The 13850-nt window shown below is 41.3% G+C and overlaps 1 protein-coding gene across 1 annotated transcript in view; it reads left to right on the top strand.

The window, feature by feature from the left end:
- LOC126334959 (superoxide dismutase [Mn], mitochondrial) overlaps positions 1 to 13486 on the top strand; it is a 35487-nt gene extending 22001 nt beyond the window's left edge. Inside the window, exons 2-5 of the mRNA XM_049997730.1 lie at positions 300 to 490; positions 570 to 683; positions 12582 to 12761; positions 13064 to 13486. Of these exons, the coding sequence (XP_049853687.1) occupies positions 300 to 490; positions 570 to 683; positions 12582 to 12761; positions 13064 to 13212 (634 nt within the window). The 3' untranslated portion in view covers positions 13213 to 13486. The remainder of the gene's footprint in view (positions 1 to 299; positions 491 to 569; positions 684 to 12581; positions 12762 to 13063) is intronic.
- Positions 13487 to 13850: the final 364 nt, after the last annotated feature.

Below are 13850 nucleotides of genomic sequence, written 5' to 3'. Positions count from 1 at the left end.
TAAATTTACATTGTTACCTAATAACAGGAATTTTTATTTATAAATTTAATTAATGTGTTTGAGTTTTGCTTAATTTTTGTAATTAACATTTCTTGGCTTAAATATGTTGAGTTTGTTAGAGTAAGCAATAACTGGGAAACAAATGAAGGGTTGAGGTGAGATTTCAGGATGTTAGGTCATTGTAATCACAGTTGGAAAATAGTTCCTATTATTACATGTGACAAAAGTCTAAAACAAACTTGATGTAGACATTTGTATTTCTGGTGTAACAGAAATGTAACTGGACTCTTATTTTTCAGATGCAATGCAAATGTGATGTCTGCTGAGAAACGTGAGAAGCATACTTTACCAGATTTGCCATATGATTACAATGCATTGGAGCCAGTCATCAGTGCAGAAATCATGAAACTTCATCATTCCAAACACCATGCAACATATGTAAATAATTTAAATGTTGCAGAAGAGAAACTTCAGGAAGCGAAGGCAAAAAGTTTGTTGACTTACTGCAGAAGTGAAGTAATATTCCAAAATAAATAAATGTAGAATCAAACTTAGTTTGTTCGTTTCAGATGATATTAGTACAATAATAAGCTTAGCCCCAGCACTGAAATTTAATGGTGGTGGCCACATCAATCACACAATATTTTGGCAAAATCTGTCTCCATGTGGTGGCAGTGCAGAAGGTGAGTTCATTACACACTTTATAATAGTATTACCCCTGCTATGAGTACCTGCATCTTGTGTGTGATAGCATTTCTGCCTTGTGACTAACATATGCAGTGTATGATGCAACTAAATCACACTTCAGTATTTCATGATAAGTGGACAGTATAGAATAAATTTTTCTGCCCGTGCTGTGTGGTAAGTCACTGTACTATGGTGTAATTGGGTTCAAATCTGCATCTGTCCATTCAGCCATTGGTTTCTGTAGTTTTCTTAAAGCGCTTCAGCATATGCTGGAATAATTTCTTTTGAAAGGTCGTGGTCAATTTCTTTCCAATTCTTGTTTGACTGAGCAAGGGCTGTTATACCTAAACTTAACCAATTTCCGTTTTGTTGTTTTTGCCATTGTAGAGTTTCAGAAAATATATATGATGAGAGGATATGCTTGTGGCCTATTGTAATAAATACTTTTAATTTCTTAAGATTATTTAAAGATAAGTGATCTTACTTACCTTCATTCAGTTGTACAAGCATTTTATGGTGTGAGAAGACTCTGTGCTGATAGTAAGTGGATCTTTTACAGAAGCCAGAAGCTATCCTGAAGAGATTCTTTGCAGTTACCTGTTTGTTTTTTAAGGTTTAAGATGTGCCAGAGGAACTTACTAGATTAGGTATTAGATTAGAAGTGATGGGTACTTTGGTGTCTCCATTGCATCTGCCAGAAGAATCACTACTTGTATGTTGGTTATGCTCAGCTTGAAGTGACATGCAGGAGCTACATTTATTGATAAATACAGCTGTTTCTCTTATTAAATTTCAAAATGAAAGAACTGAAGATGTTTTTCATTGAGAACACTTGTATACTGTGCACACTGTCTCAAAGTGGTACCCCGCCTGTTGTGGTTTACAAGTGCCGATGAATGAAATAGTGATACCATAGATGAGTGACTGTATGGAGACAGCTGAAGTGTGTTGGAATGATTATACTGAATGGCTGTGGAGTTTAGATTGAAATATTCATTGTCATAAGATAAAGCAATTGAGCATTAAGGACTGCTTTACTGAAGATTGAGGCTGTGTGCAGAAGAATTGCATATTAATGCAATGTAGTTTTAGAATGAATTGGTATGCTGTTAGCTTGTTTTAAGTAGTATTATATTTAAACTGGAGGTGAAGATGCAATTTTCCTGAATTATTTTAGCAGAAGCTACCACCTTGAGAGTAAATGTATCAGTGTTTTTTAATTCAGTCATGGGAGAAGGTACATGGATCAATGTTGTTAATAATAATGACATGTTCGATACATTAATAAACATTGATCCACCTACTTTCCCCCATCATTTGATTAAAAAACATTGATCCACTTACTCAGTGTACTCATGTCAATTGCATAGCAACACAGATCAGAGAAATGCTTCATTGCTTTTTTGAATGTGTTGTGAGTTGCAAAGCTGTCTTTGGTTTGCTGATACTATCACAGTTTAAATATCTGTGACGCAAACATGGAGCAATCAAATTTATAATTCTTGTTTCCAGCAATATTTCACTCTTTCTTCCAAATGTATTACTTCAAAGCGTGTCTGCTACTTGCTGTTCTCTCATTGGGTGCATAACACAAACAGCTGACACATCTTCTTTTGTTCCCATCGTACATGACGGGCAAGTGCTGACAGTGCAAACTAATGTGTTAGGAATGGAGTAGCACTTACAGCCATCTAACAAGGCATAAGAATACTGTTTGTAAAAGGCTCTTAACTGACAGAGAGCAGAGACAGTTGTCACAACTTGTCAATAGCAATGGTTTCAAACATGACAGGAAATGGACATTTAGAGGTTGATACCTTATAACAGGCTCTTCCTCATGATGGCACATCTTCAGTTGGCTAAACAACACACAAATTCAGCAGCAACTGAATTGAGGCGTGTAGTGTGGCATATGAGTTACGTTTTTGTCTCTTTCGAAGTCGTGCAAGATATCAGGAACACCAACAGCCCAAAGATTTGTTTGACCTGCAAAGAGTGGAGGGTGTAGTTCAGACTTATTGACCCACACATTCAGGTTACTTTGAATGTGAACCAGGATGTTTCTCAACATTTTGGTGACCAAGTACTGGCCTTTCTTCTACATCTTCATGATGAGTATGCTGTCAACATTCCCATCTTCCAAGAGGACAACAGCCTTGTTCACAGGCTTCTGCTGTTACATTCTCAGTTTGACCAACACTCGGGCATCCCATTGCACAATGTTCGGCACATCAAATAACTTGATCTGAATCCAACAGAAAATGTTGCAATTGTCATCCTCACAATTAAGTTCATATCATTCATTGTGAGCTGAAGCTACAAGAAATATGTCTAAGATGTATATCCAATTGTTTAAAAGCTGAAATTCCATGTATATGCATGGAAAGATCTGTTGCACTGATATGAGATGAGATGGACTATTAGCATTTTTTAGTATATAGTTGAAAGAGGTAAAAGTCAAATACAGAGATAGGGTCAGAGCACAGACTGCTGCCACAGCATGTTTCCAAAATGTAAACTGCTAATACAAAGATTTTGAGGCAGTCAGAATGACTCTACTGGGAATGCAAAGAACCTGTCTGAAGAGCATCACATAAACAGATAAGAACCATGACTATTGAGGCATTTATATTTATCTAGAAGAATGTCAATAGGACCAAAATTCATTGTTTTCTGATTATCATTATTTTTTAATCAAGATTATCACTTTTCTGAGCAAGCATTAGTTATTGCATTCAACGGAGATCTGCTTTGCATAAAATAATGTCCTTTGTGATAGTCTCAGAATATAACTGTTAGTTACCTGCAGTGTCTAAAGTTTCATTGTATATTTAGGTTTTCAAGCTTTTGTGGCCATTGTCAAAAACAGTGAAGTCTTCTCAGTTGTTATACTGTTTTCTTCTTCTAAAAATAGTAAATATAATATACATACTTATGGGATTGCCATAACTTCTCTTCAGGAGGTGCAACTCAAAACACAAAAAAATGGATATTAACTAACTTTCCTAGCTTTTTGAGATAAGAGTTCCTTCTTCGTAGAGGAAAGAGGAACTAATTGTGTTGTGGTAGATTCACGCAATGCCTCGTTTTTTCATGTGGTAGTGCAGACACTTTTGATAATGGGTTTGTCTAACTAAGCTAGATACTGATATATGTAATGCAATTATAAGACTGGCGATAATGTTTTATTACATAGAAACTGATTAGTCATTATCAATTTGCACTACTAAACTTGTGTTTATGAACAAAACATATGTGGTCTGCCACTTTGTGTTTTCAAGGTGCAACAACTGTGCCATTAAATTTTGGGTCTCGGTTTCACATCTGGATCTTTGGCAGTGGTGCGCAAGTTGCACAACTGAAGTATCAAGTTTGCATTGTGATCTCTGCCACTTAATAATTAGCTGTGTGGTTAATAGTTTTAGTTTCCTTTTTCTTTTTATCAGTTTGTAACATTTGCGATCGGTAATAAAGAATTCTGTATGTTCTGGAACTATGTGCTGTAATTTATGTGGATGATTTATGAAGCCACATAACTGATGATCCCAGTTAAAAGTTTTCATTCTGTTCAGCAGACAGCGTAAATAGTGAGCAGCTAGGTTATGAATGAGATACTGAGAAAAGATGGCTAGCACCTCTACACTGTTGCTGAGGAAATTAGTAGGCTACATAATGTAGTAAAAGCTTTGGAACTTGTCATTCAGACAAATACAAGCATGAAACCTATGTAGGACAACAAAGACAGTGTGAATTCAATGAGACACATGTATTGCAACACGGCAGATACCTTTGACAGAGTTCAGGATGATGATAAGCAAGACTAGTATCTGCAGGCTCAGGTAATACATATAACTTCATGACCAGCTGTAATGGTGACTGCTATAGCAGAGACAAGGTTACAGTGTGAATTCATCAGTTTCAGCATTTATCCCATGCAGCACTTGCAACTCTGGCTGCTACCACTCACACCTTCTCAATAACATGCATAGTTTGTGGCGAGGGAAAACATATTCTGATAACAGGAGTTGACCAGTGACCACAAGCAATTCACCTTGGTGAAAAGCAACTTAAACAACTTAAACAACGTAAACCAGCAAACCACAACATTAACATTGTAGTGCATCCACTGGCATACTGGCAGGGACCTTACAGCAAGCTGAAAGAACAACTAATATCCTGCCGCACAAAATCTATTGAGCTCAGAGTCAGACAGGTGCTATATCAGGAAAAGCAAGATGAAAGAACACAGTTGGTTTCCTGGTGACACCTGCTTAACTTGTTAGACAGCTATGCAGTTTCAGACAGTTATTTGTTACATGTTCGGCTGTAACTACTTCTGGCTCCAAAGCAGAGTGCATTGGCAGTATATGAAGAAATTACTGCAGGCTGCAAATAGAGCATGTTGCACTCAAGTCAACTTAGTTACATTGTCGGATGTGTCAAATGAAATCAACTGCAGTCAGTCAAACTCAACTGAAACTAAAACACTGGACTGTGTTCAATATCACTACTATTCCCATGAAATGTTTCAGATAAGACCAGGGTCTTAAGAACCACAATGGAGGCACTGATAAGGCATTTATTCTTGCATCAGCAATGACAATTCTCAAATTACAGAAATAGAGATCAGTTCCAACAAGCAATGTTGACCCCCTCCCCCAGGTGGCTTGCTTCTAATTGGCAGGTTTGTACTTGGCTACCTTGAGGCCCCAGCCTTTGCAGCATCTTTTCCCTTCCATGCTGCATGTCTGTCTATTTGCTGTTCTTTTTCCCCTTCCTGGGGAACATGTCTGGGATGTTTTTGGAAATGTATCCTGTCGGCGTTTGATGTTCCTCTTTTCATTCTTCCTCCCAGTGCACTCCTGAAGGCTGGCCCATGTGTTTGACGCTTAAGAGGTGACTGCATAATGCGTACTTCCCAGCCCTGGGTCGACAGGTAGAGTTCGCACGTTCCCCCTGGCACAGGCCAGGTCTAGAGAGGGGTGACTGCCCGAGTTCCTACCTTCCCAAATTGCTGATTGGTCCCTTTGTCAGGTGTTCGGCAGTGTGACCTGAGGTCTGAACAATCACCTAAGGTGGGTGCAACCCCTTCTGAAGGGGCCCCCCAGTTGGAAGGAGTATGCCATCGGACACACTGGGAATTGTGGGGAATTTTTTCACAATGAGCCAATCATCTTCACAGTCAGTGACTACAAAATGTAAACAAAATAGGGCTATCGATTCAAAGACCCTCTGACCTGCACCACGGGTCATTGTGGATTCATGTACTTAAGACAGTCAGCCTTTTACTGTGGTAAAACTGTTTATTATTCAATTGCTGGCCCTGTAAAATCCTGCTCTTATTTACGCAATGGCACTTTGCCTTTGGAGACCACTTCTGATTCTCAAGCACAACTGCTTGCAGCTTCACACCTCCATGGCTGTCCTGTTTGTGTCAAGGCCCATTGAATGCTCAGTTCTTCCCATGATGTTACACTAGACTGTTTGATGCTCTGACCATGGAAGAAATCCAAACATACTTCTCTGATCAGGGTGTCATTGCAGTACATCGGGTGATGAAAAAAGTAGATGCCTCCTTAGTGCCCCCCCCCCCCCTCTCTCTCTCTCTCTCTCTCTCTCTCTCTCTCTCTCTCTCTCTCTCTCTCTCTCTCTCTCTCTCATACACACACACTTGGTTATGAAGTTATCGCAGTCAGACAGTATATTCTGAACCCTATGTGCTGCTACCAGTGTCATCCTTACAACTGCACTCTAGATTCTTTTCAACAACCAGCCAAATGTGTAACATTTGGTGGGATGAGGGATGCCCATGTAGGCGATTGTTCGATCTCCTTTCACCCACTGCACCAACTGCAATGGCGACTGTGCTGCCTCCTCCCACGATTGTCCCATGTATCTTGATCAGCTGGCTGTCCGGGAGATCCCGAGTGAAGGAAAAAGTGCCTTACCTGGTCGCTCACAAGTTGTTGGCTAGTTTGAAACCCAATTCTACCATGTGGCACCTACAGTACTGTCCTTACTACATCTCACTCCACGGAGGACATGGCCACGCAGACATGTCACCTCAAATTTAGCATTGCAGTTGAGAAACCTCCCTGCACCATGGCAGCATCCCTGTCTCCTCATCCAGCTGTGCATCTAGCCACCAATTTTTTGCCTCATGGAGCAAAGTCACCAGCTACACAACTGGCAGGGCAGAAAGGACAGAAGGAATACTCGCGTGAATACTTCGTACATTCCTCCAGCCAACCGACATCTGAGTCTTCCTCTGCCAGCCGGAAAGGCTCTAAGAAGTCAAACAAAGGCTGATGGTCTTCTCCTTCGGTGACTCGAAGATAATCTTCAACGGTGTCGCCACTAGATATCCTCACCTGGCCGACCTCCGTGTCACCAGTGCGCACCACCAACCATTTTTCTGCCTGTGCTCCACAGGCCAACTGAAGAATGCTGGACACTTGTGTAGACCTCACAGAGCAAGATCCTCCTGCCTCTGTGTCCTGTAGCAGCGAGTCTTCGAAGGCTGGTACTCGGCAGCATCTACCTCTTGCCTTCAGGAAACAAAATTGTGTCCTCAGGACTGCTTTGAGCTCTCGCATTTCTTCCCAGTCCGTTTTACCTTCTCCCCGAGGATGGCGATCCATCTCATGGGGGAGTCATGCTGCTCAAATCGGATGATGTTCATAGTCAACCCATCTCCCTGATTTATCTGCCTTCAAGCTGTTGCAGTATGCCATTTCCTTCCTCACTTCACCTTTTCCCATTGTACCATTTACATCCCTCCATCATTTGATGTCACTAGGTTTCCTCAGAAACTGTCAGAGAGGTTTCCTCTTGACCAACCTTCTCAATCAACTTAACCTCCTCTGCCTTACACAGGAGCACCCACGTTCCTTTCAGACTCCACGTACACCAATTCCCGTTTGGTCGTATTGGACTATCCTTCGCACTGCCCAGCTTGCCCATCGTCTCAAGTGGTCTGTTATCTGACAGGTACTCGAGCAACCATTTCCCGTGTGCTGTCCATTTACTAACCCCTATCCCACCTACGTGCACACCCATGTGGCAGCTTACTAAGGCCAATGGAGGCTTAGTCCTCCCTGGGGACCTTCGATGAACATCATTTCCTCAGTTTTGATGACCAGATAGAATATATTACAAACATTATCCTTTCCACTGCAAAATATTCCATTCTTTGCACTTCCTTGTTACCACACCGTGTTCCGGTCCCTTGGAGGACTGAGATGTGCTGTGACACAATTCGTGCGTGAACACATACTCTCGACATTTTTAACTGTCATCCTATGATGGCAAACTGCATTCATTGCAAACATTTGCGTGCAGTGTCCTCGCATTCTTTGCTATAATGAAAAAGCTAGCTGGATTTCAATTGCTAATTCATTTAACAGTTCCACTCCCTCTTCTGTCATGTGGGCCAACCTCCGACAGCTCTCTGGGACCAAGATCTGTTTCCCAATGTGTGGCTTGACAGTAGCAGACATCATTGTGGACCCTACTGATATCTCAAACACCTTGGGCCGCCATTTTGCGGAGACTTCGAGCTCCTGCCACTAGTACCCTGCCTTCCTCTATTGGAAACAAGTGGAGGAAGTTCTGGTGATAGCCTTCCTTTCTCAGTATCACAAGTGCTGCCTTTACTCTAAAGGAGCTCAATCAGGTTCTCAATTTATCCCGATTCTCTGCCCCAGGGCCAGATGATGTTCACATTCAGATGTTGCAGCACCTTTCTCTTGTGGACAAGCACTGTCTGCTTTATACGTACAACGGCATCTGGGCAGAGGGCATGTTTCCCAGATGTTGATGTGAAGCCACTGTCATACCTATATGTAAGCCTGGTAAGGACAGACACTTTCCTTCCAGCTACCACCCCATTTCTTTCATCAGCTGTATTTGCAAGAAGATGGAATGTATGATTCTTGACCAGCTGGCATGGTGGCTTGAGTATAGATATTTACTAACCACTGCACAGTGTGGATTTCAAATGCGCTGTTCTGCAGTTTAGCATCTCATCACTTTGTCTGCCCAAACCGTGAATGGTTTTCTGCGGAAATTCCAGACTGTGGCCATGTTTTTAGATTTGGAGAAAGCGTACACCACCTGCTGAAGGACTGGCATCCTCCATACCCTCTACACATGAGGCTTCCAGGGCCATAAGCCTCGTTTCCTTCAGTAATTTTTAAATGATAGTTTTTTTAAGGTATGTGTGGGTTTTGCCTTATCAGACACCTATATCCAGGAAAACAGTGTGCGTAAGTGTTCAGTCCTGAGTGACGTCCTCTTTATCACCATTAACCCTATAATGGCCTGTCTCCCGCCGGGCATCTCCAGCTCCCTTTTTGTTGACAAATTTGCCATCTATTGTAGTTTTCCACGGGCTTGTCTCAGTGAGTGGTGTCTTCAGTGGTGTCTTGATTGTCTTTACTCATTGCGTTGAGAATGACTTGTTTTTCGACTAACAAAACTGTATGGATTTCTTGTGGCGCAATAGGTTTCTTCCAACGTCTTTACATCTTGGTTCTGTTGCTCTTCTGTTCGTAGAAACTTAGAAATTCCTGCTGTTCATGCTCGATAGGAAACTTCCTTGATCCTCCCACATGTTACCTTGCAGACTGCTGTATGCGGTCCTTCAGTGTCCTGTGTGTCCTCAGTGGTACTTCCTGGGGAGCAGGAAGATTATGGGTGTTTCGTTTGTGAATCTGCCCGACCGTCCGTCTTATGCCTTCTTAATATTATCCACCATCGTAGCATCTGTTTGGCCAATGGTGCCTTATGCACTATCGCGACTTTCTCGTCATCAGATAGGCATGCCATTTGATTGCCATGCATGGCTGCCCATCTTTTGCATCCTTCTTCGATGACTCCTTTGATCACCAGTATGGGGTGCATCCCCCTTCTGTTACTTCCTGGAGTTTGCTTTTGGCTCTTGCTCCTGCTACGTGAACTTGGTGGGTTTGAACTCTTCACCACCTTGGCATGTCAGTCCATGTTCACTATGGCCTTCATTTGATCTGAAGGACACTACTCCAGCCTTGCTCTATCGCCTTCAGTTTCACAACCTTCGTGAAGAACTTTGCGATAGTATCTCTGTGTACACTGATGGTCCTCGGACTGACTGTGGTGTTGGGTGTGACTTCGTCATTGGCACTGATGTTTTTCAGTGTTGGCTTCAGGAACACTGCTCAATATTTTCAGCCAACAGACATCTTTGCCCTGTATTAGGCCATGGAGTACACCCAATGACACAGGCTTTTCAATTGCGTCATCTGCTCAGATTCTTAGTGCCCTTCAAAGCCTCTGTGTGCCATACACCATCCATCCCTTAGGACAATGGGTCCAAGAATGCTGTCACTTGCTAGCTCTTGATGGAGCCACTGTTTGGATTCCTGCTCGCTTGGTCTGACAGGAAACAAGACTGCTAACACTGCTGCCAAGGCTGCAGTCTTCGTATCTCTGCCCACAAGTTCTTACATTCCCTCCAATGATCTCTGTGTTGCCGTCTGTCAACAGGTGGCATCACTTTGGCATCACCACTGGTCCTTCATTCATGGTAACAAGTTCCAGATTATTAAGAGTCTCCCAGCAGCTTGGGCGACCTCCTCTTGGCCCTCTTGCCGCGAGGAGATCATTTTAACTAGGTTGCATATTGAACACTGTCTTTTTAGCCGTCGCCACTTTTTAAGTGGTGCTCCCCCATCAATTTGTGCACATTGCACTCAACTTTTGACAGTCCGCCATGTCCTCATGAAACGCCCATTTTTTAATTGCTTACATTCTCGTTTGTGTTTGTTGACTGAGTTATCAGCCGTTTTAGCAAACAACGCGCAGGATGTGGACCACATTTTACTAGTTATCCGTCTTAGCAGTATCACGAAGGCCATTTAATTTTTAGTTGTAAACCTCCGTTTCTATATGACGTATTTTATAGACCTTTCTCAACGTCCCTGTTTTTGGCTGTCTTCTCTTCTGTCGGTGGGATTGATGTATAGTCGTTTTTAACTCCTCTCTTTGTCTTCATGTTCTGCAGTTTTAACATGGACATTTATGACCCTAGTTGTTTTTGCACCATAAATATAACAACAACAAGCAATGTTGAAATACGAAACATGAGACCTGCGGTAAGACTTGCGTGAAGTGTGCTGGTATCGTGAGTGTTGTGGCCAAGATGCCACTAAATGCACATCAGCATGTGTGTACCTAAAGGACAAAGGATCTGCAGCAACAGTGCCGTGTCTACATGCCATTGACAACACCCACCCTTGCATGCATATTCTACCATGTTGAAATGTGTATGCATCAGACAAACATAGCAGTATGAGGTTCTCTGTAGACACTGGCTCCGACATCAGAAGACTCCCTGTCAGTCATGCATCTCAGAACAAATAATATGTTCAACCATGGTTGAGTGCGGTTAATAATTCATTAATCAGCACCTGTGAACAAAAGGCGTGCGCTATCGCTGTGGTTTCTCCAGTCACTTCATGTGGTCTTTTGTTATTGCTAATATCTCAGAACCTATATTAGGCACAGACTTCTGAACACATTTTGTGCTAGCATTTGACAGAAGGGGGTATGATTGTTTCACTTAATGGTCAACACTGCAGTGTCAGGAAGTTAAAGATCAATTGACTTACGCAGTGTTACGCAGTGTTACAGAGAACCATTGAAGGAATGTAAATAGCTGAAACATAGAACCCGTCAGACGAGTGCACAGCAGAATCAGCAAACATGTTGCAAGAACAGATTCACTCTAAGGAAATCAAACACAATACAAGACAATACATCTATACGACACGAGGATAGTCCATCTCACCACATGCACACAGAATCATGCCTGAAAGGCACGAAGGTGGTTCGTGGAGTCTAGGTGGGGAGTATTGGGCATAAAAAGAAAGAACAATCCTGACAGGTACCTGGTACCCAACAAAGACTTAAAGTGTGCACTGGGTGGTGCAGAAGTTTTTTGAATTCTTGACTGTAAAATATCATATAATCAGTACCAGTAGCTGATAATGACATTCTGAAAATGGTGGTGATTACACCATTCAGTTTATTCAGATTTTTATTTATGAAGTATAGTGTGGGATGGGGGGGGGGGGGGGGGGGGGGGGGGAGGGGGGGGGGGAGTATAGTGCTTCAAACTCAACAAAACATCAATTAATACAAATGCATCTTACAAATAGGGTGATAACAGTTGTCTGTTTTCAGGTAAATAACACACTAGATTCCTTTTAAGTATGAAACATTATGTGCTTTGACTCGCAGGTCTCACTTTCAAAAAACACACACACACCAAGGGCATGTGTTTGTTGTACTTTTGATAGTTTCAGGTGCATTTGAAAAATAAAAGACCATTTGAATGAGTGAGAGATACAGCTTTTATCGCAGTTCCTTTTTCCTAGCTGAATAAACAATGTGGAGGCTAGGGTGCCTGTTACCTATTTGTGTGTTTCTGTCGGCCATGTTGGATATTGGCTCCTGAAAGCAAGTAATGGTCAACTCATCTGACTCTGTGAATTTAACTATTTTGTAAATGCCATTCTCCTTAGAGTCAATGCTTGAATCCTCGTGCTGAGTATTCTTCAGAAATTATTCAGCTGACTCGTTCTTTTGTGTTTGAAAGCTGCTTTATTTTTGTAGAGAAAGTATGTTAAACTTTGTCTCAGTGCTGTGTTTCCAGTAGGTAGATATATTTTTCTCCGTGTGTTGTGAGATAGCTGCATGTTGTATAACATCCTGACTGCTGTCTTTATCCTGTCACATTTTCTTTCCACCATTTCGGTTTTTCAGGTATGGGTATGTACTGAAGCATGTAATAAGTGTCATAATTATTGTAATAGTAATAAATAACTGTAACATTCTGTCTTTCATGCTTAAAGGTGAGCTGTTAGAAGCAATAAAAAGAGACTTTGGATCACTGGAAAACATGAAGGCAAAGTTATCTGCTGCTGCTGTTGGAGTACAGGGTTCAGGTTGGGGTTGGCTGGGCTACAATAAAGAAACACAGAGATTGCAGCTGGCTGCATGTGCAAACCAAGACCCTCTACAAGCTACTACTGGTAGGTCTTGGCTAATAAGTTGTTAAAGTAGAATGTGGTAATTTGTTCTGAGTTAGTGGCATTCAACTTATTTAGGAGATAGCCTTAACAAAGTTTCAGAAGTTTCACACTCTGTGTGTTTTTAAGTAGCATATGTTAACTTGTGAAAATATTAATTTTTATGTATACTGCTGGAGATTGTAATGAGCCGATGAACTAGTTGAGTAATTAATAGTGAAAATATCATTCAGTTACAGTGAGAAAGCACTTTTGAAATATTGTTTGTACCTGGTTCTAATTGCTGTTTACTGATTTCTTCTCAGGTCTGATACCTCTGTTTGGTATTGATGTTTGGGAACATGCATATTATTTGCAATACAAGAATGTTAGAGCAGATTATGTAAAGGCTATTTTTGATGTAGTCAACTGGAAGGATGTATCTGAAAGGTATGCAAAGGCGAAGTGTAGCTAAGACTGTCTATGGGCATGTAAGAATTGCCATAGTATTATTCTATATGTTTCTCATCATCAACTGAACTGATGTTGCTATATGCATTTTGTTATTTTTGTCTTACCTATATACACAGTCATCAATAAAATGTGAACACATTTGATTTTTATATTGAGAGAGTAGTGTATGTTGGTAACGTTGTGTAAGATGATACACACATGCCGAAGGCTCTGTACAGTGTAAAATAAAATTTACCTTCAAGCGAAAATAAATTTTCATGGGATATTTAAAAATATGTTGTTCAATGTTTTTCTTTTTTTTATCATTACTTCCCTTACGTGGTATCATACCAATTCATCCAAATGTGTATTATAAGTCTCACTAAGAAACATTTATATTCAGTCTGCTGCGAGTCCTCTCTCAATTGAAGCAATCCTTTAAATCAAACTTCCAGCTTACATTCCGTGTGTGTAGGGAGAAGGGCACCTACAGGCAGAGGTGAAAAAACAGCTTCTGAGCAGGCAGCCAGACAGTAGCCTATGGGATTTTAGATCTGGGCTGATTGCCAGCAGATGATTGGGCAGACTGCACATGTATGGGCAGTCAACACTTTGCACAGAACAATACTGGCTTTGGAGTTAACTAACACTGAATAAATT

Source organism: Schistocerca gregaria, chromosome 2 (genome assembly GCF_023897955.1).
Source record: "Schistocerca gregaria isolate iqSchGreg1 chromosome 2, iqSchGreg1.2, whole genome shotgun sequence".
NCBI classification, from domain to species: domain Eukaryota; kingdom Metazoa; phylum Arthropoda; class Insecta; order Orthoptera; family Acrididae; genus Schistocerca; species Schistocerca gregaria.
The sequence above is the reverse complement of the archived record's forward strand: the minus strand, read 5'-3'. Positions and strand labels throughout refer to the sequence as shown.